We start from the raw sequence: 27578 nt of genomic DNA on the forward strand, positions 1-27578 counted from the left end.
AAATTATTACAATATTACTGACCATATTCTCCCATATTCTCTATGGTGTAATTTACATCCCATGACTTACTTATTTTATAACTGGAAGTTTGTGTCTCTTAATCCTCTTCACCTATTTCACCCATCCCCCCTTCCCCTCCCTTCTGTCAACCACCAGTTTTTTCTCTGTATTTGTGAGTCTGTTTCTGTTTTGTTTTGCCTGTTCTTTTGCTTTGTTTTTTAGATTCCATATGTAAGTGAAATCATATGGTATTTGTTTTTGTCTGACTTATTTCACTTAGTATAATGTCCTCTAGGTCCATCTGTGTTGTTGCAAATGGCAAGATTTTATTCTTTTTTATGGCTGAGTAATATTTCTCTCTCTCTCTGTCCCTGTGTGTGTGGGGGTGTGTGTAAGACATCTTTATCCATTCATTTATCAATGAACACTTAGGTTACTTCCACATCTTAGCTATTGTAGATAATGCTGCAATAAACATAGAGGTGCATTTATCTTTTTGAATTCATGTTTTTATTTTCTTTGGGCAAATACCCAGAATCAGAATTGCTGGATCATATTGTATTTCTGTTTCTAATTTTTTGAGGAACCTCCATACTGTTTTCCATTATGGCTATACCAATCTACATGTCCGCCAGCAATGCATGTGTTCCCCTTTCTCCACATCCTTGCCACCATTTACTAGTCCAGAGGTTTCTGAACGAGTCCATCTCCATTAATGTAAAAGGTCCTTACTGAAGAAAAATTATTATAATAATCCCAAGGAGTACTAGCCCCACTTGCTAGGTATTCTCCAGGTACTGGGTGGCTTCATTTTCTCTGCCTTGCGCTCTGAAGAAGGCCAGTTCTCTTTGAGCAATGTCCAGTGTACTCTTTAATTTTTTTCTAGAGTGGAGTACGTCTTTTTGGTGAAGGCTCCAACCTATAAACAGTTGCTACGTGTAGGACAGGCCTATTTTCCATTTTGAGAGGGTGTATATATGATTAATAATAAGAAATGAAAAGAAAATAACACAATAGAGGAACAGGTAGGGAGTTTATTTCCAGTACATAAATATATACACTTATCAATGGATTCAAAAGTAATATTTTAGTTATACTACCCCATAATTGATGGGAATGTATATGAAGGTTTGCGAAGAGGGACAGGAAAGGAACAGAGGAGAGAGGAGGGGAGGGGGAGTGATAAATAATGTAAACTTGGCTTGGAAGAAACCCACCATTTTTGGTAGTTTTTTAAAAAGTTTTCATTTAAACTCCAGTTAGTTAACATACAGTGTAATATTAGTTTCAGGTGTTCAATATAGTGATTCAACAACTCCACACATCACTCAGTGCTCCATTACGAGTGTCATCCTTAATCCACATCACCTATTTAACCCATCCCCCCACTCGCCTCCCCTCTGGTCATCATCAGTTTATTCTCTATAGTTAAGAATCTGTTTCTTGGTTTCTCTCTCTCTCTCTCTCTCTCTCTCTCTCTCTCTCTCTGTTTTCCTTTGCTCATTTGTTTTGTTTCTTAAGTTCCACGTATGAGTGAAATGATATGGTATTTGTCTTTCTCTGACTGATTTTGCTTCACATAAACCCACCATTTTTTTTGGCCAGTCTAAGCTTCCCTTCAATTTCATGTACAATCATGAGATTTTAGATCTAGAAGAGCTCTTTAAGATCATCTAATCTCCTTATTACATTTGGAAAAAGTAGAAGCCCTAAGAGAGAGGAGGTGATCTGCCTTAGGCCACTCTGCCAGGTGTCTTCTGAATGACAACGTAGATTAGTGATTAAGAGTGTGGCCTTTGGAGCAGACTGTATGAATTGAAATCTCAGCTCTGCTATTTACTAGCTATGTGACCTTGGCCTAGTCAGTTAACTGCTCTGTTCCTTGATTTTCTTTATAAGATGTACCTACTTCATAGGATGTAATTAGAATTAAAGGAGTTAATGTGTGAAAAACACAACAGTGCCTGGTAGTGCGGCTGTTGTTATTCTTCCATTTCAAGGCCAACGATTTTCACGTGCCAGGTTGTCTCTTCATAACCTTACGGTGACTGAAGAAATAAACATATACCTCCATGGGTCTTTTCTGAAGTCACCGTGGAGTTTATCTTGTTAGCGAGTAGAAAGTGGAAAACACAAAGGTAAACCACAGGTAGTGACGTGTGAATTTATACTGTGTGATCTATCTGAATGTATCTTCTGCAGTAGAGCAGATAATTGGCCCTTGTTTTTTACTGTTTCTTAATAGCTGCATGTGTTTTACTGACACAATTCCTTTTTGATTTTGATTTTTTCTTTTTTTTTTTAACGTTTATTTATTTTTGAGACAGAGAGAGACAGAACATGAACGGGGGAGGGTCAGAGAGAGAGGGAGACACAGAATCTGAAACAGGCTCCGGGCTCTGAGCGGTCAGCCCAGAGCCCGACGCGGGGCTCGAACTCACAGACTGCGAGATTGTGACCTGAGCCGAAGTCGGCCGCTTAACCGACTGAGCCACCCAGGCGCCCCAATTTTTTTCTTTTTTCAATGTTTATTTTATTTTTGGGAGAGAGAGAGCACAAGTTGGGGAGGGACACAGAGAGGGGTTTACAGAGGATTTGAAGCAGGCTCTGCTCTGACAGCAGGGAGACTGATGGGGGCCTCGAACTCATGAACCAGGAGATCATGACCCAAGCTGAAGGCGGGCACTTAACTGACTGAGCCACCCAGGCGCCCCCACAATTCCTTTTTTAAAAAAGTTTATCATTATCAAAATAATAGAGAAATAAGAAAAACTGCTTTGCTGCGAATAGCATTATGTATACTTTTGGTTTTTCTGTCAGTTGACACTGTCTTCATCATGTCTAAATAAATAACACATGCTCGTCAGTGGACCTCCAGGATGCCATGTTGGGCACTGAATGAAAAAGTCAATTAAGCAAAAATCAACGTGTCTTTTACCTTGGAGTATTGGAAACAGCATCTTTTGAGAATTATTGTGCTTTCAAACTTTGTTAGGTTTAATGTTTTAAACTTCTGTTACTGTCTTACTTAATATTCTCCTACTTTTTTTATTTTCAAAAAGGAAACCGTTTGTGAGTGAAGTCAAGCTCTGCCTCACAGGATTTTGGTAAATGTCACGGTTACATACTCTCACGGCCCTAGGCACACAGAGTTGTGCGTCTCCATATCAGGTGCCTAAAGAGAGCTGAATGTATCTTCTGCTACCTGGTCCACACACCCAAATGTTAAGATAAGAAGTTGTGGGGGCACCTGTATCTCAGTCGGTTAAGTATGTGACTCTTGATTTCAGCTCAGGTCAAGATCTTACAGTTCGAGGTATCCAGCCTCTGAGTTGGGCTCCTTGCTTACAGCATGGAGCCTGCTTGGGATTCTTGCTCTCCCTTTCTCTGCCCCTCCCCCACTCGTGCACACGTGCGTTCTCTCTCTCTGTCTGTCTCTCTCTCTCAAAATAAACAAATGAACACTAAAAACAGACAAGAAGTTGTGATTGGGGGTCAGGGAGCAGAGAAGGATTATTTTCTCTTGGTTTATACCAATTTGTGGTTTAAAGGAAGATTGCTTCCGAGGACCCTCAATAACCTTGAATCGATGTGACATTCCTAGCTGATTCATAGCTGTGATTAGAACTTCAAGAATGGTTCAAAATAGCTATAGGAATATTTCTCTCTTTCTCTCTCACTCATTCACTCACTCAAGAGTTCACATGTTGCAAATAAACAACATACTGAGGGAAAAGAGAATGTCTGGATTCCCATGCATAAAAATAAGGGTGATTTTAACATCATAAATAATAGTTGCCAGAACACAACATTAGACATTAGAAGTGAGATGTTTTTCATTTTCAAATTTAACTTGTTAGGTTTGAACGGTGTTAAGATAAGTGTAAATTCATAACCAGCTGAGACTTAGGCAGGAGTGCTATTTTGACCATACCTCTGCTATGTTAATCCCAGTCAGAATAAACCAAACCTGACTGAGAAAGCAAGTGGGAGATGGGAGAGAAAATAAAATGTATATCTCTATATTATAATGGAAAGCATTTTATTAAGTTATTTTTAATTATAAGCTTCTTGATGGATCTTTTTGCATTATCAATGTCTTTATGTGGAAAATAGCTCTCCACCCCTATTGGGTAAACTTTCATCCTTTAATGAATGCAAAACTATATGTGTTGGCTGAAATGAAATTAGATTAATTTTATTGATGGCTCCTTTTTTGGATGGAAGTCCCATTCTCTGCTGCAAAGGTGCATTTCTGGAAGTCTACTGTTGATATGTTTCTCACTTTGCACTGTTTGTAGCAAAGTCAGGGTCTAAAATCCAGCCGGGTTTATGAAGCACGTGCTATGGGAACCTAAGAAGAAAGAGATTCAAATTGGCCTTATCACATAGATGCTCAGTAGAATTTTGGTGGTTGTGGTGAGGGTATTGGCGATGAACAAATAAGCTAAATCAAGTACAGTCTTTCCCAATATCTTTATCTTCGGTGCTCAAACACTACTTTGTCTTTCTTTAGGAGTCCTTTCATCTGCTCTGTAGTAGAGCTGTTTATCACTTGCATTAGACTGTGAATTCCTTGGGGGCACAGACTATGGCCTATTCATTTCCACATTCTCTCTAGCCCTTCTTGTGAATTCTGGGCAATGATGTATTCAATTCATTCAACAAGTATTGATCAAGAGTCTACTGTATGCCAGACATCGTGCTTATTTGGGGGATATAGCAATGAATAAAACAGATAAAAATACTTCATGGGGCTTATATTTTAGTAGAGAGACACAGATGACAGACAGTAAGCAAATAAGCAATATATATATATATATATATATGTGTATATATATATATATATATATATGTGTGTATATATATATATATATATATATATATATATATATATATATATCTCCACATGTCACTTGGTGATAAGTGCTATGAAACACAGGAAGGAAGATGAGAAGTGACATTTGTGTGTTTTTTTGGTGGTTTACTATGGGAGGCTGCAAAGGCCCTGAGGTGGAAACATGCCTGTTATTTTCACACACTTCAAGAAGGCTGGTGCATCTAGAGTGCATGAGGTGGGTGGAAATATCAGGGGATGAGTTTAGAGAGGTTAGGGTAGGGAGAAGTGAACCTTGTAGGGGCCTTGTTGGTCATTGTAAGGACTTTGGCTTTTATTTTGAAGGATAGAAGATGCTATTGCTGCTTCTGAGCAAAGGAGAGACGTTGACATGACTTAGATTTTAAAATCTTCCTTCTGGCTATAGTGTAGGGAATGTGCTATAAAGAGAGCAATGTTAAAAGCAGCACATCAATTAGGCTATTGCAGTGGTCCAGGTGGGGGATGATGGCTGGAACCAATGTGGTGGTATTGGGGAAGTGGAGAGATGTCATTGGATTCTGGGTATATTTCAAAGGTAGCACCAGAAGAATTTACTGGTGAATTGCACGTGGGATGTGAATGACAGGGATCGAGGTCTGTGGCCTGAGCCAACAGAGGAATGGAATTCACCATTTACCAAGACGGGAAAGACCGTGAGAGGAGCAAGGTTGGGAAGTGGTGGGAATCACGAGCTCAGATTTGAACATACTAAGTTCGAGATGCCTTTTAGATATCCAGGTAGAGATATTGGGTGGCCAGCTGGATATTCAAGTCTGTGGCTCAGGGGAGAGATTGTGCTGGAGCTCTAAGTTGGGGAGTGTATAGGCAGTATGTCTCATGAGATGGCATGAGATTAGACTATTGTTGATTATCAATAGATATTTACTTACAATACTTGATTTGCTTTCTCTCCAAGTATCTTCATTTCTGATATTAATTCAGACCAAAATAGCCATCTCTGTAGACCATTTATGGAATTTGTAGGTTAGGAGTTAAATAGTCTCTATTTTGTGTGTGCCTAGAGTAGTGCTAAGTGGTATAGGGGATGCAGGGAAGCATAAGACTCCAATTCTGCCTTCAAGATCCTTAACGTTTAATTAGGGAAATAACACTTTGATTCATGAAACTTTGTTCATACTACAAAACATTAGGTACCGTTGAATGCGTAATAGTCAATCCATACATTTTATTGAGCGATTTCTGTATTATGTGCGTTTGCTATACATATAATAGGAATTGCAAAAAGCGAGATACCGCACATGATTTAGGAACCACTATCTAGATGTTTGTAGATTTCCTTGAAAATGCATATGGTGAAGAGCTTAAGAAAAATAAAGGAGTCCATTTTACTGCAAATGAAATCATAAAGTTATTTGTGTTTGAAGTAGGTTTTTTAACATTGCACACACACCAAAAAACCCCACCAAGTTGCAAAGTTGCAGCGTTTGATGAAAATAATGATAAAATAATGTAAGGGATGAAGATGAGTACATTTTTACAGGGCTTTAAAATTTTCAGAGGACTTTGACATCTCAGATGGCATTTGATGTTCTCAAACCTCTCTGCACTAAGTAAGACAGATAATGCCTCTACTTGCCCTAAGAGCCTTAGTGACTTGTAGCTCAGCATTCTGTGGGGGAAGGGGGGTTCTTTCAGTGATTTATCATGAAGTTTTAAAATTTCTATTTCTAAACCCGATTTAGAGCTTGCTGTTCCTATACCAGTATACTCACCAGAAGTGTTGTTTACATCCTCTCGGTACTATGAAGAACAAAAATTTACCGCCACCTAACTCATTAAAAATTCTCTGCAAGCCTGAGGCTCAAAAGCCACAATATGGACACAGAGAGCTCAGTCCCCCTCAAGGACACTTAATTTCATGAGCCTCTCTCACTCGGAATTCTTCCCTTCTTCAAAACCCCTTTCTTAAATGCAGTTTTAAACCAGAGGTGAGATTGTGGGTTGTTGTTTTTTTTTTTTTGTTTTGTTTTGTTTTGTTTTCTGAATGTAGTTCCCTTACCAGTTTTCATTTCAAATGTGGGATATGCTGGGTTAGTATTTGTACTCCTGGCCACTTTTGGATCTCAGAATATTTTTTAATCTAACCACTGAATTAACATTTAAAACACACACACACCTTAGAAGACATTGTACTTTATCTGCATTCCAATACAAATATTTTTGAAGGCTGTCTCTCTTCCACCTCGAGTATTTTCTGATACCGCAACCTCCGGTTTAATCCTAAGTGCTTGCCAATGAGCGCATGTAACACAGAGTGTTATTATTGCCTCAGGCTAGCTTCTTGTCATCTAGTTTGTCTTTTGCTTCACTCCTTTGATAGTATTATCAGAACCAATTGTGAATCTGCCAGATGCATTTCCTCTCCAAAGGACAAATCTAAGAAGGCTTGTGTTTTTCCTTCTTTTCCAGGACTGCTTACTTGAAAGAAGTTGTTCTTCCTTCTTTTCATGAAATTGAGTTTGCTTAATCAGACATGGAGCAAACGGACTGCAAACCCTACCAGCCTCTCTCAAAAGTCAAGCACGAAATGGATCTAGCTTATACCAGTTCTTCTGATGAAAGTGAAGATGGAAGGAAACCAAGGCAGTCCTACAACTCCAGGGAGACTCTGCATGAGTATAACCAAGAGCTGAGGATGAATTACAATAGCCAGAGTAGGAAGAGGAAGGAAGTAGAGAAATCTACTCAAGGTATGTTTTTACTGGATTTTTAGAACTAATATTTCTCACTAGGGAATGCTTGTGTGTGTAAACTTATGTTTTCAAAAACAAATTTGCTGATGTTAACTGGTTAATAATGCGCACTGCTTACATATGCTTAGTGAATTTGTTCATATGCCAATCTGGCTGAGGTTGTAGGTTACATGTGCTTTTTACGGATTATGCATGAATTTAGATGCAACAATCCTCTTATCAGGGCATTCAAAATTTGTCTAATCCTACAAATAGCCATTTACAGACTGAAGGATAATTTATAGTAAGATGAAAAGTAAACAACTAAGTGCTTTTCAAGCCATCGCTTCTTTTTTTTTTTTTTTTTTTTAACATTTATTCATTTTGGGAGACAGAGGGAGACAGAGTGCGAGCAGGGGAGGAGCAGAGAGAGAGGGAGACACCTAATCTGAGCTGTCCGCACAGAGCCCCACGCAGAGCTCAACGCAGGGCTCGAACTCACAAACTGTGACATCATGACCTGAGCTGAAGTTGTTATCTTAACCGACTGAGCCACCCAGTCTCCCCATAAATATTTGTCTTCTAAAAGAGCTTTATCGGAGACCACCAAACAAAGGTCCAGAAAATTTGTCGTCAGAATGCGAAACTTTGTGCAACATGGTCCTAAGGGAAAGTAAGAACTTCCCTTCTGACCATTGCCATAATGTGGAACAGATCCTTTGGACAGCCTTGGTTTCTTAATTACGGATTGACAAGACTGGTTTTTAAAAAATGTTTATATTTGAGAGAGAGAGAGAGAGAGAGAGCGCGCGCGCAAGCAGGGAGAGGAGCAGAGAGAGAGAGTGGGTCAGAGGATCCAGGCAAGCTCTGTGCTGACAGCTTCTGTGCTGACTGCAGTGAGCCTGATGCGGGGCTCAAACTCACGTTCCGGGAGATCATGACCTGAGCTGAAGTCAGATGCTCAACTGACTGAGCCACCCAGGTGCCCCAACAAGACACTTTTTAATAAATAGAAAACAGATAGATAGAAATACAGTTTCCTTATTTCTTTTAAATTGATAGCGAAACAATATTAGATACTCTTTTAACTACACAGAAGAAAAGACACTGATGTTAGCACAGGTTAGTATTTTCTTAAAAGAATACATCAATGTTGAAATGAAAAAAATAGGTTTGATTATCTAGATCCGTGGCTCTAAACCGAGGGACCCTGAAGCAACAACAGCAGCACCTCCCACAGGACTTGTTAGCAATGCAAATTCTCACGTTCCACCCTAGATTTAGGATTCAGAAACCCTGAGTGTGGGACCCAGCAATCTGTGGTTTAAGAAGCCCTCCTGGGGATTCTGATGCAGACTCAAGTTTGAGGACCACTGCTTCATCCCTTTGAAATCTTTTACTCAGAGAGCCTCACAGATCACATCTAGTTGGGTGTCTTCCAAATATTTATCTTCAGCTCTATCATTTTTCCCAAACTCAAGCCCTACATTTTCAGTTACCTGCTTAACATTTTCAAATGAATGGACACTCCCACTGGCAGCTCTAAATCAATGTATCTAAAGCGACTGACACAGCCATCTTAACATTCTCAATCCCGCTCCTTTTCTTTCCATCACAGCATTTGTTAAGATGCTTTCATTCTCTCCAGCTATACACATACACTTTCCATACCTAATCCTACCTAATCTGTTGCCTCTTCCAGCAGATTTAACTTCTACATGTCTCAAGTCCATCTTCCTCTTTCTATTATCATTATCACTGCTCTCATTTTGTCTTATCTAGACTGTTTTTTTGTTTCCTAAATGATCTCCTTGGATCCCACCTCATCCCTGTTCAGTCCTTTTGCCTTGTTGTTATCTTTCCCTTGCAATGCCCTTCTCCGCTACCTCCTGTAACTTAATTACTCAACTATCTTCAAGGCCGAGCCTTCCAGCGTCTTTGCCACAGAGCCTTGTTGCACTGTCATCCCCTTTGTACCGATTGCTGACTTTTATTATTTTTGTATGTACATTCCTAGACTGTATAGTCAGTGAAGATGAGGATCATGAGTTTTTTATTGGTCTCCATTTTTCTATGGTGCTTTGCATATATTATGTGCTTTGTAATTTTTAATTTAAGGAATAAGTTGCCATCAACCAAAACGTAAGTAACTTATCATGCGTTGAAAACTGCTTTTTAAACATTGACATTGGCACAGGTTCCTTATTTTTTTTTTTAAAGAGTAGGTCATTGATGAGATGACAAAAAAAATTTTTGGTTCTCTAGATCAGTGGTTGTCAAAGCGTGGAGCCTAGACAAGCAGCAGCGGCATCACCCATGAACATGTTAGAAGTGCAGATTCTCAGGCATCATCCCAGGCCATGTAAAATGCAGTCAGTAGAAATGAAAATTACTGTATTCTAATTAGTATTAGAATCTTACATTACAGAAATTTTAAACTGAACCAAAGATTTTATATATTCATACTAGCATTTAAACATGCCTTAAATGTTTATGGTATTAACTATATTACACATTTTTTAGCTGTTACCATAACTGGTAAAACTTTTGTATCTGTCTTTTCAAATAATTCATTTTAATCTTTCCTATTTGGTCTGCTAATGACGACTGTAAATTTGTTATAAAACAATTTTACTTTTCTGCCTAACGTTTTTTGGGTCTTTCATGCTTTAAGAAACGTGTAGTTCCCATTAAATTTTTTTTCTTTAAGGTTGTGTTTATAGAATATGAACTTAAAATTGTGAGTTGTGGGCTGTGGCATTGAAGTGTGGAGTGCTTGACTAACATGTTGTGAGTTGAAATAAGAATGCACTTCCAGTGACAGTTTGTTCTAAAAATATGAGCAGTGTTGTACTGAGTCAGTATAAAGAGCCTAGCCAGCCTCAGATTTTGTCTCTGTGCTTTGTGATCAAAATGAATTTGGAGAATATGGAAATTGGTCTTCTATGATGCCATCCTAACTTTTTTCAATAACCTGTACTCAATAAGCTTGTACTTAGCACTTGCTACGTGTCAGGCCTTGAGACAGTGCTAGGGATGGAGTCAACCACGATGGTTTCTGCTTGTAGAAAATGCATAATGTGGTAGGGAAGAGAGATATCAAACGGATCATTGCAATTAAATGCAATAAGTACTTTTACAGATAAAGTGGTATGGAAATACACAGGGTATCAGGGTCCATAGAAAGGTGATATTTGATCTAGGTCTTAAAATTTGAACAAATTCTGACTTGGAAAAGGGCATTCCAAGGGGTAGATTAGCAGGTGCAAAAGCATAAAGCTGTGAAAAGGCCTGGGATGGTGAAAACTTCAGTATGGCTAAGAGTAAGGTACATTGGAGCCAGATCACAAAAAGTATTGCATGCCCGATTTTGGAGTTCCTTTTTTTTCCCTCATGAATAAAAAACCACAGCTTTTAAGGGATGGAGAATTTCATGAGGAATATAATTTCTAGGATGGGAAGTGTAGAGGAGAATTGTAGATGTGTAAGCAGCAGTGTAGGAGATTGATTGCAGTTGGGAAAAATTGGATGCAGGCAGACAATCTATAAAGCTACTGAATGGCAGGCTAAGAATGGCAATGAAGGTATAAACTTTGGCTGTATCGGAAGAGGTAAAGAAACAGAGTCCAGAGATATCAGTGTGGAGGAATTGATAGGAGTTGGTAAGTGATTACTTGCTGAGGTGGAAAGAGATAAGAGTCAAGGATGCCTGGATTTCTAGTTTGGGCAACTGGGAGGATGATGATCCATTTACCAAGAGAAGGAAAACAGGAGGAGGGGTGAGTTTGGAAGGGAAGAGAATGAGTTTCTTTTGAGACATGTTAAGTTTAAGATGCTTGGGTGGCATCCAGGTGGATTTTCCTATCAGGCAGTTGGAACTGCATGTCTAGAGTTCAGGAAAGATCTGGACTGTTGATAGAAGTATACTTGCATCCATTGGTATCTTACAGTAGGAGATGCCTGGGGATGGATGATATTACCCAGGGAGAACATGTAGAGTGAGACTAGAGAAAGGCCAAGGACGAAAACCAGAATCTATCATCTGTGAACTTACATAAACACATTGTCAACCGATTTACATTTTTAGCTAGCACTGTCCTTTGGTGTGCTGACTTCTATAAACTCAAATATAAAGCTCCAGGAGGTGAAGGTCTGGAAACTTGGGATCTTATCTGCCACTGACCCACTATGGAGACACCTGGGAGGGAAGAAAATACATACCTCTTTGGGGGAGAAATGAACTACTCCACATTAGGCAAAACTGTGGACCCAGTTGTTATCTTTTTTGTGAGTTCTGGTATCTACTTTGTTGTCTTATTCCATGTATTGCATTGGTAGATGAGTAAAAGAAAATGTTAATTTTCATGAATTTATGTGACTGGTAGTAGCATTTTGCATTAACCTAGCTGAGTCGAGCCTGACTCGTTATTTTTAAGGAATAAAATTCTCAAAAAAGTGTTGAGTTTTGTAAAAATGTTTATTTTTGAGAGAGAGAGTGAGAGAGAGCGAGCAAGCGGGGTAGGGGCAGAGAGGGAGGGAGACAGAGGATCCAAAGTGGGCTCGGTGCTGAGAGCAGAGAGTCCAAGGCAGGGCTCGAACCCATAAGCCTTGAGATCATGACCCAAGCCAAATTCAGATGCTTACCTGACTGAGCCACCCAGGTGCCCTCGAAAAGTGTTGAGTTTTAAATCAAGAAGGAAGAAAGCAAATACAATTGGGCACCTGCTACTGTGGCACACACTCTCCTAGATGCTTTTCAGGTTTACTAGCTGTGTAGCGTTATGCAAGTTACTTCAGCTCTCTGAACCTGTTTCTCATCTGCAAAATTGAGTTCATCTTCATCATCAACACCACAGTAATCACAGTGATTAAAATAAAAGTAATAATAATAATAATAATAATAATAATAATAAACCTTTAATAGTACCTACTCTGTTCCAGGACTCTTTAGGTGCTTTACATTTGCTCCTCATTTGAAGTATGAAATGTTATTTCCACTTTACAGAGAAGGTAACTGAGGATTAGAGAAAAAATAACTGGTCAGTTTCTGTAGCTAAGAAGTGGTGAGAGTTGGGACTGGAAAACATGTCTTTGGCTGTAAAGTTCCCATCACTCACTATGTTACATTCTCCCATACCTACCTCATGAGGTGTGGTGATACGGATTAACTGGGATCATAAGTGTGAAAATGTTTAGGAGCTCAATAAATGTTAATTTCCCTTCATTTCCTTCCCCAGCCACCTTGCCAGCCTCTTTTTGTTTCGGTGACCAAGGGTTTCCAAGAGGTTTAAAAAGCCTCTCCATTCTGATTATCTTTAGAAAAGGACATATGATGTGCTATGTAATTTGTAATGAAACATTCCTGAGTCTGTTTGTTGTTTCACTTTTTAGGGAAGTTATTGTGCCACCCAATTCAGGGCTTGTTTGGGGGAAATATTACTATTCCCCAAGGAAATACTTGAGTCCATCTGAAAGTATCTTCATATTCTTATTTTTATTTGACAAGAAAGCAGCATCCTCTCCCCCAGGTACATACAGAGAATGGGATTCTAAAACTGATTTTCGTATCTTCCAAAAGCTTTCAAATTAAGGGGTGGACACTAATCTAATATTATTCACAATTCTTTACTAACAGGATGAATAAGCCTTAGGCAAACTTATTTTATATGATTTTTGGCAAGTCTAATAGCAGGAGTAGATTTCCTGGAGGCTTAGAGGCTAACAGTTTCTCCTAAGTAGCCTCCCTTCCAAGGGAGGCATCAATTAACTAAAAAATTAGTATAAGAGTAATGAAAATATAAATATATGAGTGTATAAACATAGGATAATAATTTTAGTTATGAGAATTTCCCTATAATTTTTATAATAGATAAGATTAGCTTTGAATATAGCCATTTTACTGCTAAGTAATTCTGAATATGAAGTCACCCATGCACGAAACGGAGGTATGGTGAGGACCTATTACAAATCCCACAAGATCACAGACTCTTGAGATACTACAGCCTGCACAAACATTTTATTTCTCCCTCCTTAACCTGCTCTTTTGTGGCTTCTCTTTCTCCTAATGTGGTTTTTTTGTTTGGTTGGTTGGTTGTTTTCTTCTTTCTGTATTACAACCTAAGCTTAAATCTCACATTATCGCCATCTGGTGGAAAAATTTTTAAACTGCTGATTTGTATTTACTGAGATTACAGGGAAGCAAAGCTTATGTCATCCATGCATCCATCCATCCACCCATCCTTCTATCTGTCCATCAATCCGCTTTTTTCATTTACTCATTTATACATCAAACATTCATTCAGTGTCAGCTATGTTCCAGGTACTTTGTTAGATGGATGAAGTTCATCTTGAAGTAAATAGACACAAGTAACTCTTATTTGCCCCCGCCCACCCTCAGCTAATATGCCACTTCGTCCCACAGAAGCTGTGCAAGCACCATCGCCCCCTGTGGATTCAAGGAGTAGATAGAAGCCCATATTTGAGAAGTGCATTTCTCAATTCTTATTTCAAACACTTAGCAGTAATATAGACTATTGTTTGCTTAATATCTGAAAATTTGGGATAACAGTTCCTATGAAAATCTCAAAAGAACTTTTAATCTCAGGATCTGTATTTACTTGGTAAAGATCACAGATGGCAGATATAATATAATGTAGCAAGGCCTATAAAATGAAAATTTTAACAGCATTTGATCACCTGTAATGAATTTAGTGCTGTGAGCATGTTGTGCTTCTCGTGGTCACAAGTTTCTATATATAATGGGTGCCCAGAAAGTGCTTAGACTATAAGAGAAAGCTAAGTTATTTTGCAGTAACTCCAATTGGTTAATATCTTTTAGTCAGTACCCTTGGTTCATGAAAAGTTATTCAATAAACATTCATTTCTGTAGTATCTAAAACTGGTAGGATGTCCATGATATCCTCTAACCATACTCCCTGTAACCTGCCCCATGGCGGACATCCCTGATCAAGTCATGGCATTCTTTCTTGTTGAACCCAGCTGCAACCTCACATTCCCATTAACAGAACATTCCATGCAAGCATTGTCCATCAGTCGTTAACTGCAATTGAGGTGAGCCTATTTGAGATGAAACATTGAGATGAAACTTACTTCCTGTCTGTGGCCTGCTTATCTGTGCCAAGTTTTGTGTTAAACTCTGAAGATAATATAGATGAATAAGAAGCAGTTTTTGCCCTCAAAGAATTCATAGTACATTGGGAACACAAATACAATGTGATTGATGTTATAATAGTGATATATGTAAAGTACTATGGGAGTCTAGAAGCTAGAACCACATACTTAGCTTGGGGAATGGTGACAATGTTCATAAGAGAAAAATCTAACATTTATTAAGTACCAGGCACTGAGTAAGGAACTTTAGATGGATTACGTTTCTCAGTCGTTCTAATAATGCTATGCGGTTGGGATCATTATTATCCCTGTTTTCAGATGAGTAAAGCAAGGCACAGAGATGCTAAGTAACTTGCCTAATATTGCAGAGGTAGTAAGTAATAGGAATGGGTTTGGAACCCCGACAGTCTAATGTTAGAGCCCACTGTCGTAATTACTATGCAGCGATAGACAGCTCAAAATTCAGATCTGGAGTTTGAGGAAATGATGTCACTCTGTGTGTGTGTGTGGCGGGGGGGGGGGGTTGGTGTGTTTGGAGTCATATATAAATAGATGATTCCTGAAGCAGTGGGAGTAGAAGAGAAGCCAGTGAGAATACGTACAATTAGAAATAAAGAGAGCCAGATATGATACCCTGAGAGACAGTTGTGTTTAAAATAGTGGGCAGACACAAAAAAAAGATGGTCTTGAGATGTCAGAGAAGAATCAGAAGGAAGGGATATCAGACAAGCCAAGGGAGGGGACTTTCCAGCAGAAGACGTGACAAATATTGTCAAACACTTCAAAATCAACAAGTAGAATGAAAATTGACAAAAGGCAGTAAAACAGGCAGTTTAGAAGGTCATTGCTGACTTTAGACCAGCGATTTTCCACCTTGACTGGCATAAAAATTACCTGGGGAGTTTTACAAATCCCAGTGCTAAGATTGTTCCTTAGACCAATTAAACCAGAATTTCCACAGATGAGACCCAGACATTTACAAAAATTTCTCGGGAGCTTCCAATGTGCATCCAAGCCAGGGATTTACTTCCTTAGAGTAAACAATTTCAGTAATTTGGAGAAAGATCCCAAATCATAAGGATTTGAGGAGTGAATGCAATTGAATGTAGTAATTGGAATAAGGCTCTGTTGGAGAATGTTTTAGGATCTCAGGTGGAGGGAAAGGTTTTGAAAGGGTTCAGTGCCTCCTCTGAGACAGGAAGAAGTTCTGAAATGGAGTGGCAAGAGTTGAAGTTCATGTCTTAATGATCTCAATTTTCTTGGATGGAGACAAGGTTATCTGCTAAAAGTGTGGATCGAGTCAGGAGTTTCAGATGAGTAATGAGAGGTTTTTGACGGATATGGAGTCATACATATATATCTGGAGCTCAGGGAAGGTAGGGGTGAGAGTAGAAACGTGAGGATATTAACGACAATAAATATTATTGACCACTGTGTGTCAAGTACTGCTGAGTGGGCCCATATATAGTTTTTATTCAGTCCTTATCATAACTCTTTGATGTAGAGATAATCATCATGACCCTTAATTTATAGTTACACAGCTTGAGTTAAATAGATCGAAGACACAAATCCATGATTTTCAGACTAAAGCCTATGTTCTTTCCCCTGCACTGTTAGCTGTGGCTCTAGTCGATGATGCCCACCCTGTGCTATGAATATTCATTCTTGTTTAGAAAAATGGTTTCCAAACAGTACCGAGTGCCAAACTAAAGTTGGAAATTCTATATTTTGGGGATGCCGCTCTGTGACAGATTTAAGGGAGATAGGACATATACTTGATGCATTAAAATTTCTTCTTCTAATGAAAAGGGAATGCCAGACTATCCTCTATATTGCCACCAGCGATCTTTCTTTTTAAAATTTTTGTTAACGTTTATATATTTTTGAGACAGAGACAGAGCATGAATGGGGGAGGGTCCGAGAGAGAGGGAGACACAGAATCCGAAGCAGGCTCCAGGCTCTGAGCTGTCAGCACAGAGCCCGATGTGGGGCTCGAACTCACAGACCGTGAGATCATGACCTGAGCGGAAGTCGGACGCTTAACCAACGGAGCCACCCAGGCGCCCCACCAGTGATCTTTCTAAAACACAAATCAGATCATACCATTCTTCTGAATATCCTTTAGTGTCTCCCAGTGCTCAGAGTAATGGATTTTCACAGCAAGGAGTACAGGAGGAGACACTACTAAATGCTTTAAGAATCTGATCAAAGCTCTGAATCTTCTGTTCAGAAAAAAATGCACATATATACAATATCTGCCATACATTTCAAGGGGCTCAGAAAGCCCTTGAAGTCCTTCTGCATCCATAGATCACTGGTGAAGATTCTCTGCTAAGGGAATTTCATCTCCACTTAGTTAATGCAACTTAAATCTTCCAAGATTTAGCACTAAAAGAAGCTACAAGGAGAAGCTGTTGGGGGTGCGAGCCAGCCAAGTAGTAAACTCAGCCCCTGAATTTCACCTTCCCTTGGCATCATGTCACCTTGATTTACTACTGTCATCATTAACTAGGAAGGTTTCTACCCAGTGCTAAATCCACAGATGGTCTGGCTTTTGTTTCTAACAGGGGAGGCAATCTTTCCTTATATTGATATTTATACAACACACCCCTGCACACAAATGATACTTTTAAATTATGCTGATGTGCACAAAAATATATATATTGTACAGGTAAGTTAGAAACACGATTTTGGAGAAGGGAGCCTCATAGGTAGAAAAACGGAGGAAGCATGTTTACAGTGCTGAGTGTAGAGGTTGCACCTGCTAGGACCCTTCTGAACGTCATCATTTCTGTAAAACTCTCCTTTTCCTCTGTATCAGTTAGCTCCGAGTATAGGTAGCCGTAGTTAATTACAATTTGCCACTTCCTAAGTACCAGTTCATTATCAAATGGTAGTGTTCACCCAGTAGGGCTAAATTTGATGGAAAGAATGTATAGATTTTTAAACTAATTTTATGAAATAGTACACAGTTACTACTATTTCCTAGCACATATTATTTAGCACATTGTATTTAGCACATATATTACACAAGTGCGGTTTTACCTTTGACCATCTCTCTCTTGCTGATGAACATTCTTTATCTGGGAATAGGCAGGTCAGGTTCTCAATTCTTTTGCCTTGCTGCTTCTGAGACGACGTGGCCTTTTGCTCTCAGTCTGAAAATATCTGTTGCCTCTGCACATTCATTCCATTTCTGCTGTCTGTCCCTGAGCCCAGTTTGGTTAATACTATGTTTAACCCTCCAGTGCTTTTTCTTACATCTATATTAAAACCTACACTCCAGTATGGAGAATGATTCTGGTGTTCTCTTCTTAAACAACGCTTTACTCTGTGGAATTGTGTACTTTCCTTTGGGATCTACATAATTTCAGAAGCAAAGGACTGGCTCCCTGGAGAGGTGTCACAGAGATGATTATGCCCTGGGACACAAAGCAACTGTCCTCTTTCAGGTACATAATTTGGTTCCTCTGTGTGAATTGCTTTGGCTAAGGGGCGGGATCAAAGGGGATGTATAGCCCTGGGATTGTGGCCACTGGGGCGGTGGGGGTAGCTTTGTTCTTTTCCTTTAAACTCTTGCTGGCCCATTTATTATGTGGTTAACACAAAGGCCAGACAAGGGTTAGTCAGATAATTTGAATGACAGACACAAGAGGTGAGGTGGCTGAAGCCTAGAGCCTATTGAAGACTGAGGAAAAGGGGAGGTTGGTGAAGAACAGAAGGCGGCAGTTGCTAAACCTAAAAAGTGAAGTGATGGGGCGTGGGTTTAGTTCAGTAGATAACAGGGAAACTGAGGCATCTCGAAGGGTTTCAGTTCATTGAGTTGACTGAGACTGTGTTCGTGTTACATGCTGATTCTCCTTTATTCCAGAGATTTGAGCAAGATTCAGAATTGGCATTTCAAGATGTAGCTTTTTATTCATGTGAACAGTCAAAAGCAGTTTTAAATATCTGCAAAGGCATGAGGCCGAGGTATGCCAGCATGTCCTGTCAGGAAATCGTCCTGTCAGAAAACTGTTATTCTGGTTTTTTGGTCATCTGTGATGCAGAACTAGCTCCATATACAAATAAGTTCTATTTATTTTCAGCACTTTTCTTTCTCATTATAATTCCGAAAGGGTCTAGAGGTGACAGAAGATAAATCTCGAATCCCCTGAAACCTTGGAAATATTCTCATTTGGAGCCTTTATGTGAAAAGCTGAGGATTCTGCTGTCCTGTCAGTATAAACCGAACCATATGCAGTGCTATTTTGGTGCCAGTCATTCCTGGAACGCATGAAGTAGTTAATTTTATGACTCTTGAGTCTTTAACTGTTTGAGCAAATGACCCTTTGTGTCTTTTATGTCATGTAAGAAAGCAGTTAGGAATGAGCTCAAAGGCAAGAAAAAATTAATAAGGACACGCCCAAACCTTTCATAGAATTTAAAGGTTTGAGTTCAGATTCATTTCTCTAGCTTCAGCCGAGACATTTACAAGGCTTTACTAGTAAAGTCCAATTATGTCTCCTCATTAATGGTTCAAGTCCAGAGTTTCGAGAACACTTTTAAAGAAATTATCACATTGACATACAACCTGGCTAAATGCTAATGGGTCTTAAATTCATCAATAAATATGGTCCAGAAATCACCTTCACTAATTGAAAAAAAAAGTAATCTGTGGTTTTGAAAAATGAGAGAGAATCACAAGAAATGCAGAATTTTATCATATGTCTAATACATATACATATTTATGTCATATACTTTGTGATCACCATCCTTTGTATATAATATATAACTTATATTTTATCATTTTATATTTACATATATAACGTACATAAGTAATTACATATAATTTAAAGAAACAAAGAGGTGGATCAGTATTTACTGGAACTGCTCTGTTTTTTGTGTTAACTGCATTTTCTTAAGCAAGACATACTTGTGTATATGGAGCAGCATCTGAAATTCATACGCGGACACTTACGCCTCCTGCTCCTCCTGTAGCTTCTCACCCCAAACGCTCGAAGCCCCATGTATGCTCAGCAAGTGTTAGTGGCTGGCAAGCTACGTGTCTCTCAGTTGTTTCCCTCAGACTACCTCTTGCATAGATAGCAATCAAGCTGATTTCTGAAGCATCCTAACTGTAACACACGGCCAGGGCCATTGGTCAGCATGTTCTTTCCAGTCTGCACGATGATTGGCAGGGCCAGTGTGTCTGGTCTATGGACCATGGAACTTATCTAATCAACCTGACTTAAAAATATGGTTGGTCTGGCTGTGCCTTCTTTCTGCCACCATGCTTTTGGAATTAACTTCGGAGCCTGGAACAGTATTTAGCACATAATAGGTGCTCAATGAATATTTTTTAAACAAATGGATTTATTTTATTTTTTTAGTGTTTATTTATTTTTGAGAGAGAGAGAGAGAGAGCGAGCAGGGGAGGGGACAGAGGATGTGAAGCAGGCTCTGCACGGACAGCACAGAGCCCAATGTGGGGCTCGAACTCACAAACCGTGAGATCATGACCTGAGCTGAAGTCAGATGCTTAACGGACTGAGCCACCCAGGCGCCCCAACAAATGAGTTTATTAAATGTATAGCACTTGACATTCTCTTCTGGTAAGTTAAGTTTATAAGAGGCCCAACTTTGAATATTGGCTGCCTTGATTGGTGTATAGCTTGTTTACTTTTCAGGGAAAAGTATTTGAGAGTTTTAGTGTATGAGGTTTTGCCTGAACTGTTTGTAGCCCTTGCCATATCATAAGAAACAAGCTTAGATAAAATGGTTCTGAAATTGAAGTGTAAGTTCCAAACCTTCTGCAGCTAACAACAGTTAGCCCAAAATTCATTGATGAAAAGCTTTCTAAAGTGTGTGAGTCCCCCTTTTTTTCCACGCCTTTGTTTGCGGAATTGGTTTAAAACTTCCTATGTATGCAGGAGGGTATTATTCTTCAGGTACTTCCGCTTTAATTCCACTATCGATGTAGCGGCCATTGAGTAGGGGCCTCAATGTAGAAATAGAGAGGCCGAAAGCTTGGGGATGGTTTTGTATCATTGATATTTGTCTCATTCTTATCAGTGCCAACTGCCAGTGGTGAGTGGAAAGGAAGATACTTTAATTAAATGAGGTTCCCTATTATTTAGATTTTTGTTAATTGTGGTTATATTGCAGTAACAAGATGATCTAAAATGTATATTTGCAAAAAAGGTATATTTGCAACTCTTACTGGCATGTATCTATGTATCATGGGATTGAAATTTACATTTTAATATAAAGTTTGGAGTCTATGTCATTAGAATTCTGCCTTCATAAGAACGTTACGAAGAGCTGTCCTCCTGGGATTTGTAATCTTACGTGATGTCCAGATTCAGCAAGGAGTGCCATCAGAAAGTTACCTTTTCAACAAACTAAACCGACTCTCATAAATCATTCTCTTCATAAAACACTTGAACTTCTACTAAAATAATGCTTAAAAAAATACAAGCTGTAAAGGAACACAATTAAGCAGTGTTTATTACTAAGGTTTGAAACCAAAGTTCAAAGCACTTAAAATTGAATCACAAGGCTGCCAAGGACCTTCAGAGAACATGCCTCTAGGCCGGACCACACTAAACCTACCCCTCTACAAATTATTACATTAAATCTGACTCTATTCCAGACCTGTCACCAAACTTGGGTGAGAGTATGGTGTGTTGGTTTTTCCCTCGCTACATTAGCAGCTATGCTAATTTTTCCTTCTATATACTTGTAAATCTTACCAGAGTTCAACTCCATAATCAATGTTTTCCAGAGGAAGCATCCAATAAGTATTTATGAATCACTGAATTTGAAGGCATCAAGAAATGTCTACCCTTTTCTGATGTTTGACAGTGTTTACTGCTAAGTGTATTTTACCAGAATTCCATAGGTAGCACTTTAAGCCCCTTTCCCCTTGTCCTGTCTTTGGAGATCATGGGTATAACCAGACACCATTAGCCAATAACTGGGCACATTCACATAGTGCAGTATTTTGCACATAGTGGGCCACACACTTAACAAATATTTATATTGAATTAAAAAGTTGAGTGAGGCACTTGGATGGCTCAGTCCATTAAGCATTTGACTTCGGCTCAGGTCATGACCTCATGGCTTGTGAGTTCGAGCCCCACATTGGGCTCTGTGCTGACAGTTCAGAGCTAGGAGCCTCCTTCAGATTCTGTGTCTCTCTCTGCCCCTCCCCTGCCCATGTGCTCTCTCTCTCTCTCTCTCTCTCTCTTTCTCTCTCTCAAAAATAAATAAACCTTTAAAAAAAAGTTGAGTATCTTTGGGGCGCCTGCTTGGGTAGCTCAGTTCGTTAAGCATCTGACTTCTGATTTCATCTCAGGTCATGATCTCACTGTTGTGAGATTGAGTCCAGAGTCTGGCTCTGCACTGGGCGTGGTCTGCTTAAGATTCTCTCTCTGTCTGTCTCTGTGCCCCTCCCATGCACATGCGCACCTGCTCACTCACACTCACTTTCTCTTTCTCTCTCTCAGAAAAAATGTTGAGTATCTTTGTATTTGTTGATGAATTATTCAAGGTGTTATAATAGAAGGAATACTACTCTAACAGCAATTGGAGTTCAATTTGCTCTTTTACTTAATAGCGCAGCAGTGTTGTCACACAGTAAGTGCTTAGTAAATATCTTCTGGAAGAAAGAATGAATTGCATGAATGAACTCTTGGGCACCCCTTCCCCAGCAGCCCTCTCAGCTGGTTCCTCACACCTTCAATCCTGCCTCAAACATGACTCTCCGCTGAGGCCACTGTTTCTGTCAGCCACTCTCTTGGAGCTACTCTTGGCTCTCCCACCCACCACAGACCTCAGTCCCCATTGCAGCACTAAAAACTCCTTACCCTTATGTTAAATCCTAACAAACCTCAATAAAACAAAAAGCCTCCTTTATGGTGTATGCCATCCAGCCATGTGACTTTACTAATCTTACAAGGTATGGTCCTTCATTTCTATTTCATGTTTTTGGACCTGATAAACTTCTACCGGTTGATTCCAAATGTTGGTATAACCGTGGGTTCCTTTGTACCAGCTTTCATTTGCAGCCAAAGCATTGTGACAAACCTGCTTTTCCCTTCTCTTCAGCTCGCTAGATCCTTCTCAGCCTTTCAGCTTCCATCTACACACTGCCTGCTCTAGAGAGCCTAACGTGATTCTGTGCAATCTTGCTTGACTAGATGCCCATCCTATATGCCCCTCCAGCAGTCTGCACATACTCCTACCATAGCACCAATCGCCCTTATTGTAATTGACAACAGTCAGTTGTTTCCTTGTTTGTTTCTCCAACTAAACTGTAAATTTCTTTCTTTTAAGTTTATTAATTTATTTTGAGAGAGATATAGAGAGAGAGACAGCACACGAGTGGGGGGGGAGGGACAGAGAGAGAGGAGTGAGAGAGAATCCCAAGCAGGCTCCGCACCTTCAGCGTGGAGCCCGATGCGGGGCTCAAACTCCCGAACCATGAGATCATGACCTGAGCCAAAATCAAGAGTCGGATGTTTAACCTACTGAGCCACACAGGTGCCTCTAAACTGTAAATTTCTTTAGGGCAGGGACTGTCTTTTTTGCTCTTACAAGTTCTGCCACATAGTAAGTGCTAGCACAATATTTTTTTTCTTTTTTTTTTTTTTTTTTTTTTTTTAATTTTTTTTTTTTCAACATTTATTTATTTTTTGGGACAGAGAGAGACAGAGCATGAACGGGGGAGGGGCAGAGAGAGAGGGAGACACAGAATCGGAAACAGGCTCCAGGCTCTGAGCCATCAGCCCAGAGCCTGACGCGGGGCTCGAACTCACGGACCGCGAGATCGTGACCTGGCTGAAGTTGGACGCCCAACCGACTGCGCCACCCAGGCGCCCCTATTTTTTTTCTTTTAATAAGATAACTTTTACCAGGTTTTGTTTCCTCTTATGTAAAGTGAAGCTAATTTTGCCTTACCATGGTACAGAGGATCAACCAAGATTGTAGACATAAATCATTCTGAAAACTGCCAGGACACAAATATTATTCCCAATTGTCACATCCTTTCATAGTGCCTTCAACTCACAGAATGCCATTTACAGCTATTTTCAGAGAGTGATTTCTTGCCCATTCTTAGGATCTAGGAAATTGTGTCACTGGAAATAACATGAAAATGAATGAAGTGAAATTTTGTGCATGGGAATAAGGGAGCATGCTATGTCCACACTAGCTAGTCTGATTTCATTGAAGATTCTGAGTTCCCGTGTACCTGCTCTGTAGCAACTTTGTAGAGGAGCAATAGTGGAAACAGGCTTGTTAACAAACTTTTTACCCCGCCATAGTGCCTGTAGTTGTAAGACCTTCAGTTAAACTGGTGTGAAGCACCAAAGAATGGTTTTCAGTTTAATTCTTCTCCAGAATGTCTCTGCTAAAAATGATATGATTAATGCCAGATAATAAAAATTTTAAATCTTGAAAATCAAATTCCTGACATCCATTTTTTTCAGTAATGTTGTCATGCACATTAACCAATTGGATTAGAAGAATCTTAATCTGCCCTAACCTGCCAAAAGCAGAGTGGCTTTTGTTACAATGTAGTTCTTTGAAGACTCTACCCAAAGTAGGTTAGCATTAGAACATGTGCTCCCTCTAGTACTTGCTGATGGCATTGACCTTGAGGATGGGGTTTTAGTGACCCTTCAACAGCAAATGAGTCTTATGCTGTCGAATTCTTCATCACCTTCTATTGACAAACCCATTTGATAAGTCTTATGATCCAATCTCATTTCACTTACTGTCATGCATACCCATTTTTATTCAAAATTCTGTACGTGCCAATGCATCTGTTATGTTGCGAATGCTTAAGAACTGTTAAAAAAATTGAACAAATTCATCTGTTCACTTTCCTTCATTGGTAGACTAGAGGAGATCCATGTGACTGATGTTGTAGTTTGAATAAATGGAAACATTGCTCTTTAGTTTTATTATCCTGATGGCCTTCCTAACTAAGCATCCACAGGATTATTTTGCAATTTAGTCTACTCTGAGTGAGAATGGGAGAGTTTCTAATCTTGTAGGGATTTTTTTTTTCTTCCTTGAAAGGTTATGATAACTAGAACTGGTAGCTCATAAAGAGCCCAAATCAATATTGCCATTAACTTAATCCACATAAGAGGCTTAACTTCATAGGTGACTCCTGAACAGCTGAAACAAAACAAAAATCAGTCTCTGGTGAGTTCCTAAGTTTAAAATAAAGTAGAAAGCTGTTGTAGAAAAATGCTTCTAGACTAACAAGGACAGCAGGGTGGGACCTTGTAAACAATTATATTTCAGCAAAAAAAAAAAAAAAAATCCTCACGCTTTCCCATTTGCAAGAATAATAAGAGCTAATATTTATTAGGTGTCAGACACTGTGCTAAGCATGATCTCATCTAACCTTTAAAACAACCTATGACATTTAGATACATTTATAATCCCCAGTTTACAGGTGATAAAATTGAGACTTACAGAAAAAGGTTTAACTTTTCCAAGATGACACGTCTAGTAAGCGGCCCAGTTGAGACTTGAACATATGTGTGCTAGACACTAAAGGTATTGCTCTTGATCGATACACCGTATATATAAAATGTCATTCGTCAGGTATAATAGTTGATGTTCAAATGTGTCTGTAATGGAAGATGATGCTCCTTACCTACCATAGAAATGTCTGTATGGTTTTCCTAGATATAGGGAAATACCCTGAGCTTTCTGCACTTTAATGTCAGGAATCCACTGTGATTAGCATCAGGCATCAAGCCAATAACATTTGCGAGATGACTGTGCAAATCTAAAGTGCATGCCTTGGACATGGGACAGCATGTTTTTTTTTTGTTTTTGTTTGTGTTTTTGTTTTTTTGATCAGGATAGCTATCTAGGATGAAGATCAAAATCTTGACCTTATTCTTTCTGACATTATGCACTAACTACCTGCATTAACTGAACCAGAGGTGATTTACTCCTTGATAACCAGTTTATTCCAAGGCCTTCAGTGTAACAGCTTTTCTTGTTCTGAAATTCATACCATCTGACTTTTGTTTTCTCTTTCCTTCTACTTAATTAAAACGGACTATCAAACCTCTGTCGGTTTACTGACGGGCATTTTCCAGTGTGTGACTATCGCATCATGGTCTTCTTCATTTCATTATCTGCTAATATCTACAGGAAATCCAACATTGAAACTAACAGTTTTTCTCATGTCTAAGCCTTAGATTCCTTGACATTCTCAGCAAATTCCCTTGTCAAGATCATCAAGGGCTCCATGTTGCAAAATTCAGCGGTCAGTTCTTAGTTCTCATCTTGACTTTTCAGCGGCATTGGACATCATTGATCACTCCTTCTTCTTCACTTCATTGTGAGGGATATCATACTCTTCTCAGTCTCCTCCTGTGCCCTGGACCATTCCTTCCTAGTCATCCTATGATCCTCCTCACTTTCCCAACCATGAAACATTGGAGATCCCAAGAACCTCTTCTCTTCTCTTTGACACACTTCCTGGCTTGGTCATATCATCTTGTCTTCTGTTGTTAACACCATTTAGATGCCAAAAAAACTCAACTCCAGTTTAGACCTCTCCCCTAAAACTCAGATTCATATATCCAGCTAATTTCCATCTCCATTTGGATGGCTTATAAGTGTCTCAAATTTCACACGTCTGTACCAAACACCTCTTGCTCTCCACCTCGCATTCTCTCATCCCACCTTTTTATTCCAGCTGCTGCTGCAGCTACCAGCTGTGTGCACACCAGCTGGGTGCACGTATCCACTACCTCTTCTCAGCTGTACTAGATAGCTCTCATTTCCTTCTTTTCCTGTCACTTTTGTGTGGAATGTCTGTAGCGGCCCACTCAACCATTCTGAAGCAGGTACAAACCTGGAAGTGTGAGAGGGTTAATACACCCTGGACAACCCCTGACCTATAAGAGAAAGCCAATCATGAATGCTTCCCACTTCTGAGTTCAAGCAATCTTCCAGGCATTTTACAAGTTCCTCAGAGGGTCCCTGGTAAGATTGAGCTTCAGTTAAATAAAAACATTTAAAAAAGCAGGGGACTTTTGGGATGAGCACTGGGTGTTGTATGGAAACCAATTTGACAATAAACTTCATATATTGAAAAAAAAAAAAAAAGCAGGGGAGGCTGGGTGGCTCAGTCGGTTAAGCATCCAACTTCGGTGCAGGTCATGATCTTGTGGTTCACAGGTTCGAGCCCCGCATCGGGCTCTGTGCTGACAGCTCTGAGCCTGGAGCCTGCTTCGGATTCTGTGTCTCCCTCTCTCTCCGCCCCTCCTCCACTTGTGCTCTGTCTCTGCCCCTCAAAAATAAATAAAAACATTAAAAAAAGAAAAAGATTGAGCTTCAGTTGCCCATAGCTGTGACCAGCTCCAAAACTCACCCTTGGATTGACTTCCCTTACTTCTCTATTTCACTTTTCCTAGTCACTTCCCAAAATTCCCTCTCTGTACACAGTCCCTTGTTTCAGGTTCTGCTTTTTAGGAAACATGATTGAGAAAATTCTCAAAACCAAACTCGTAATTCCCCCCTCCAAAACTTGCTCCTCCTTTTATCTTCTCCATTTCAAATGATGGCAACTCTTCTTTCCATGTCTTCTTATCAAAAACCTTGGTGTGATCCCTCACCTCATCCATTTAATCAACAAAGCTTGTCATTCTCTACCTTCAAAATATATTCAGAATCTCACTAATTCTTCCTACTTCCTCTGCTACCACCCTGGTCCAGGCCATGATCATTTCTCATATTGATCGTTGCAGTAGTCTTCTAACCTATCCCCCTTCTTCTGCCCTTGCACCTCTACTGTTTATTCTCAGTACAGTAGCTAGAATGATACTTTTTTTTTAAAGGAAGCTCCATACCC

The 27578-nt window shown here is 39.5% G+C and overlaps 1 protein-coding gene across 1 annotated transcript in view; it reads left to right on the plus strand.

Moving 5' to 3' along the window:
* Positions 1-27578, plus strand: part of TENM1 (teneurin transmembrane protein 1) — a 790868-nt gene that overhangs the window by 222358 nt on the left and 540932 nt on the right. The window contains exon 3 of the mRNA XM_081792970.1: positions 7311-7591. Coding sequence (XP_081649096.1) covers positions 7375-7591 — 217 coding nt within the window. The 5' untranslated portion in view covers positions 7311-7374. The remainder of the gene's footprint in view (positions 1-7310; positions 7592-27578) is intronic.

This window comes from Panthera onca, chromosome X (assembly GCF_046562875.1).
Source record: "Panthera onca isolate mPanOnc1 chromosome X, mPanOnc1 haplotype 2, whole genome shotgun sequence".
NCBI lineage: Eukaryota > Metazoa > Chordata > Mammalia > Carnivora > Felidae > Panthera > Panthera onca.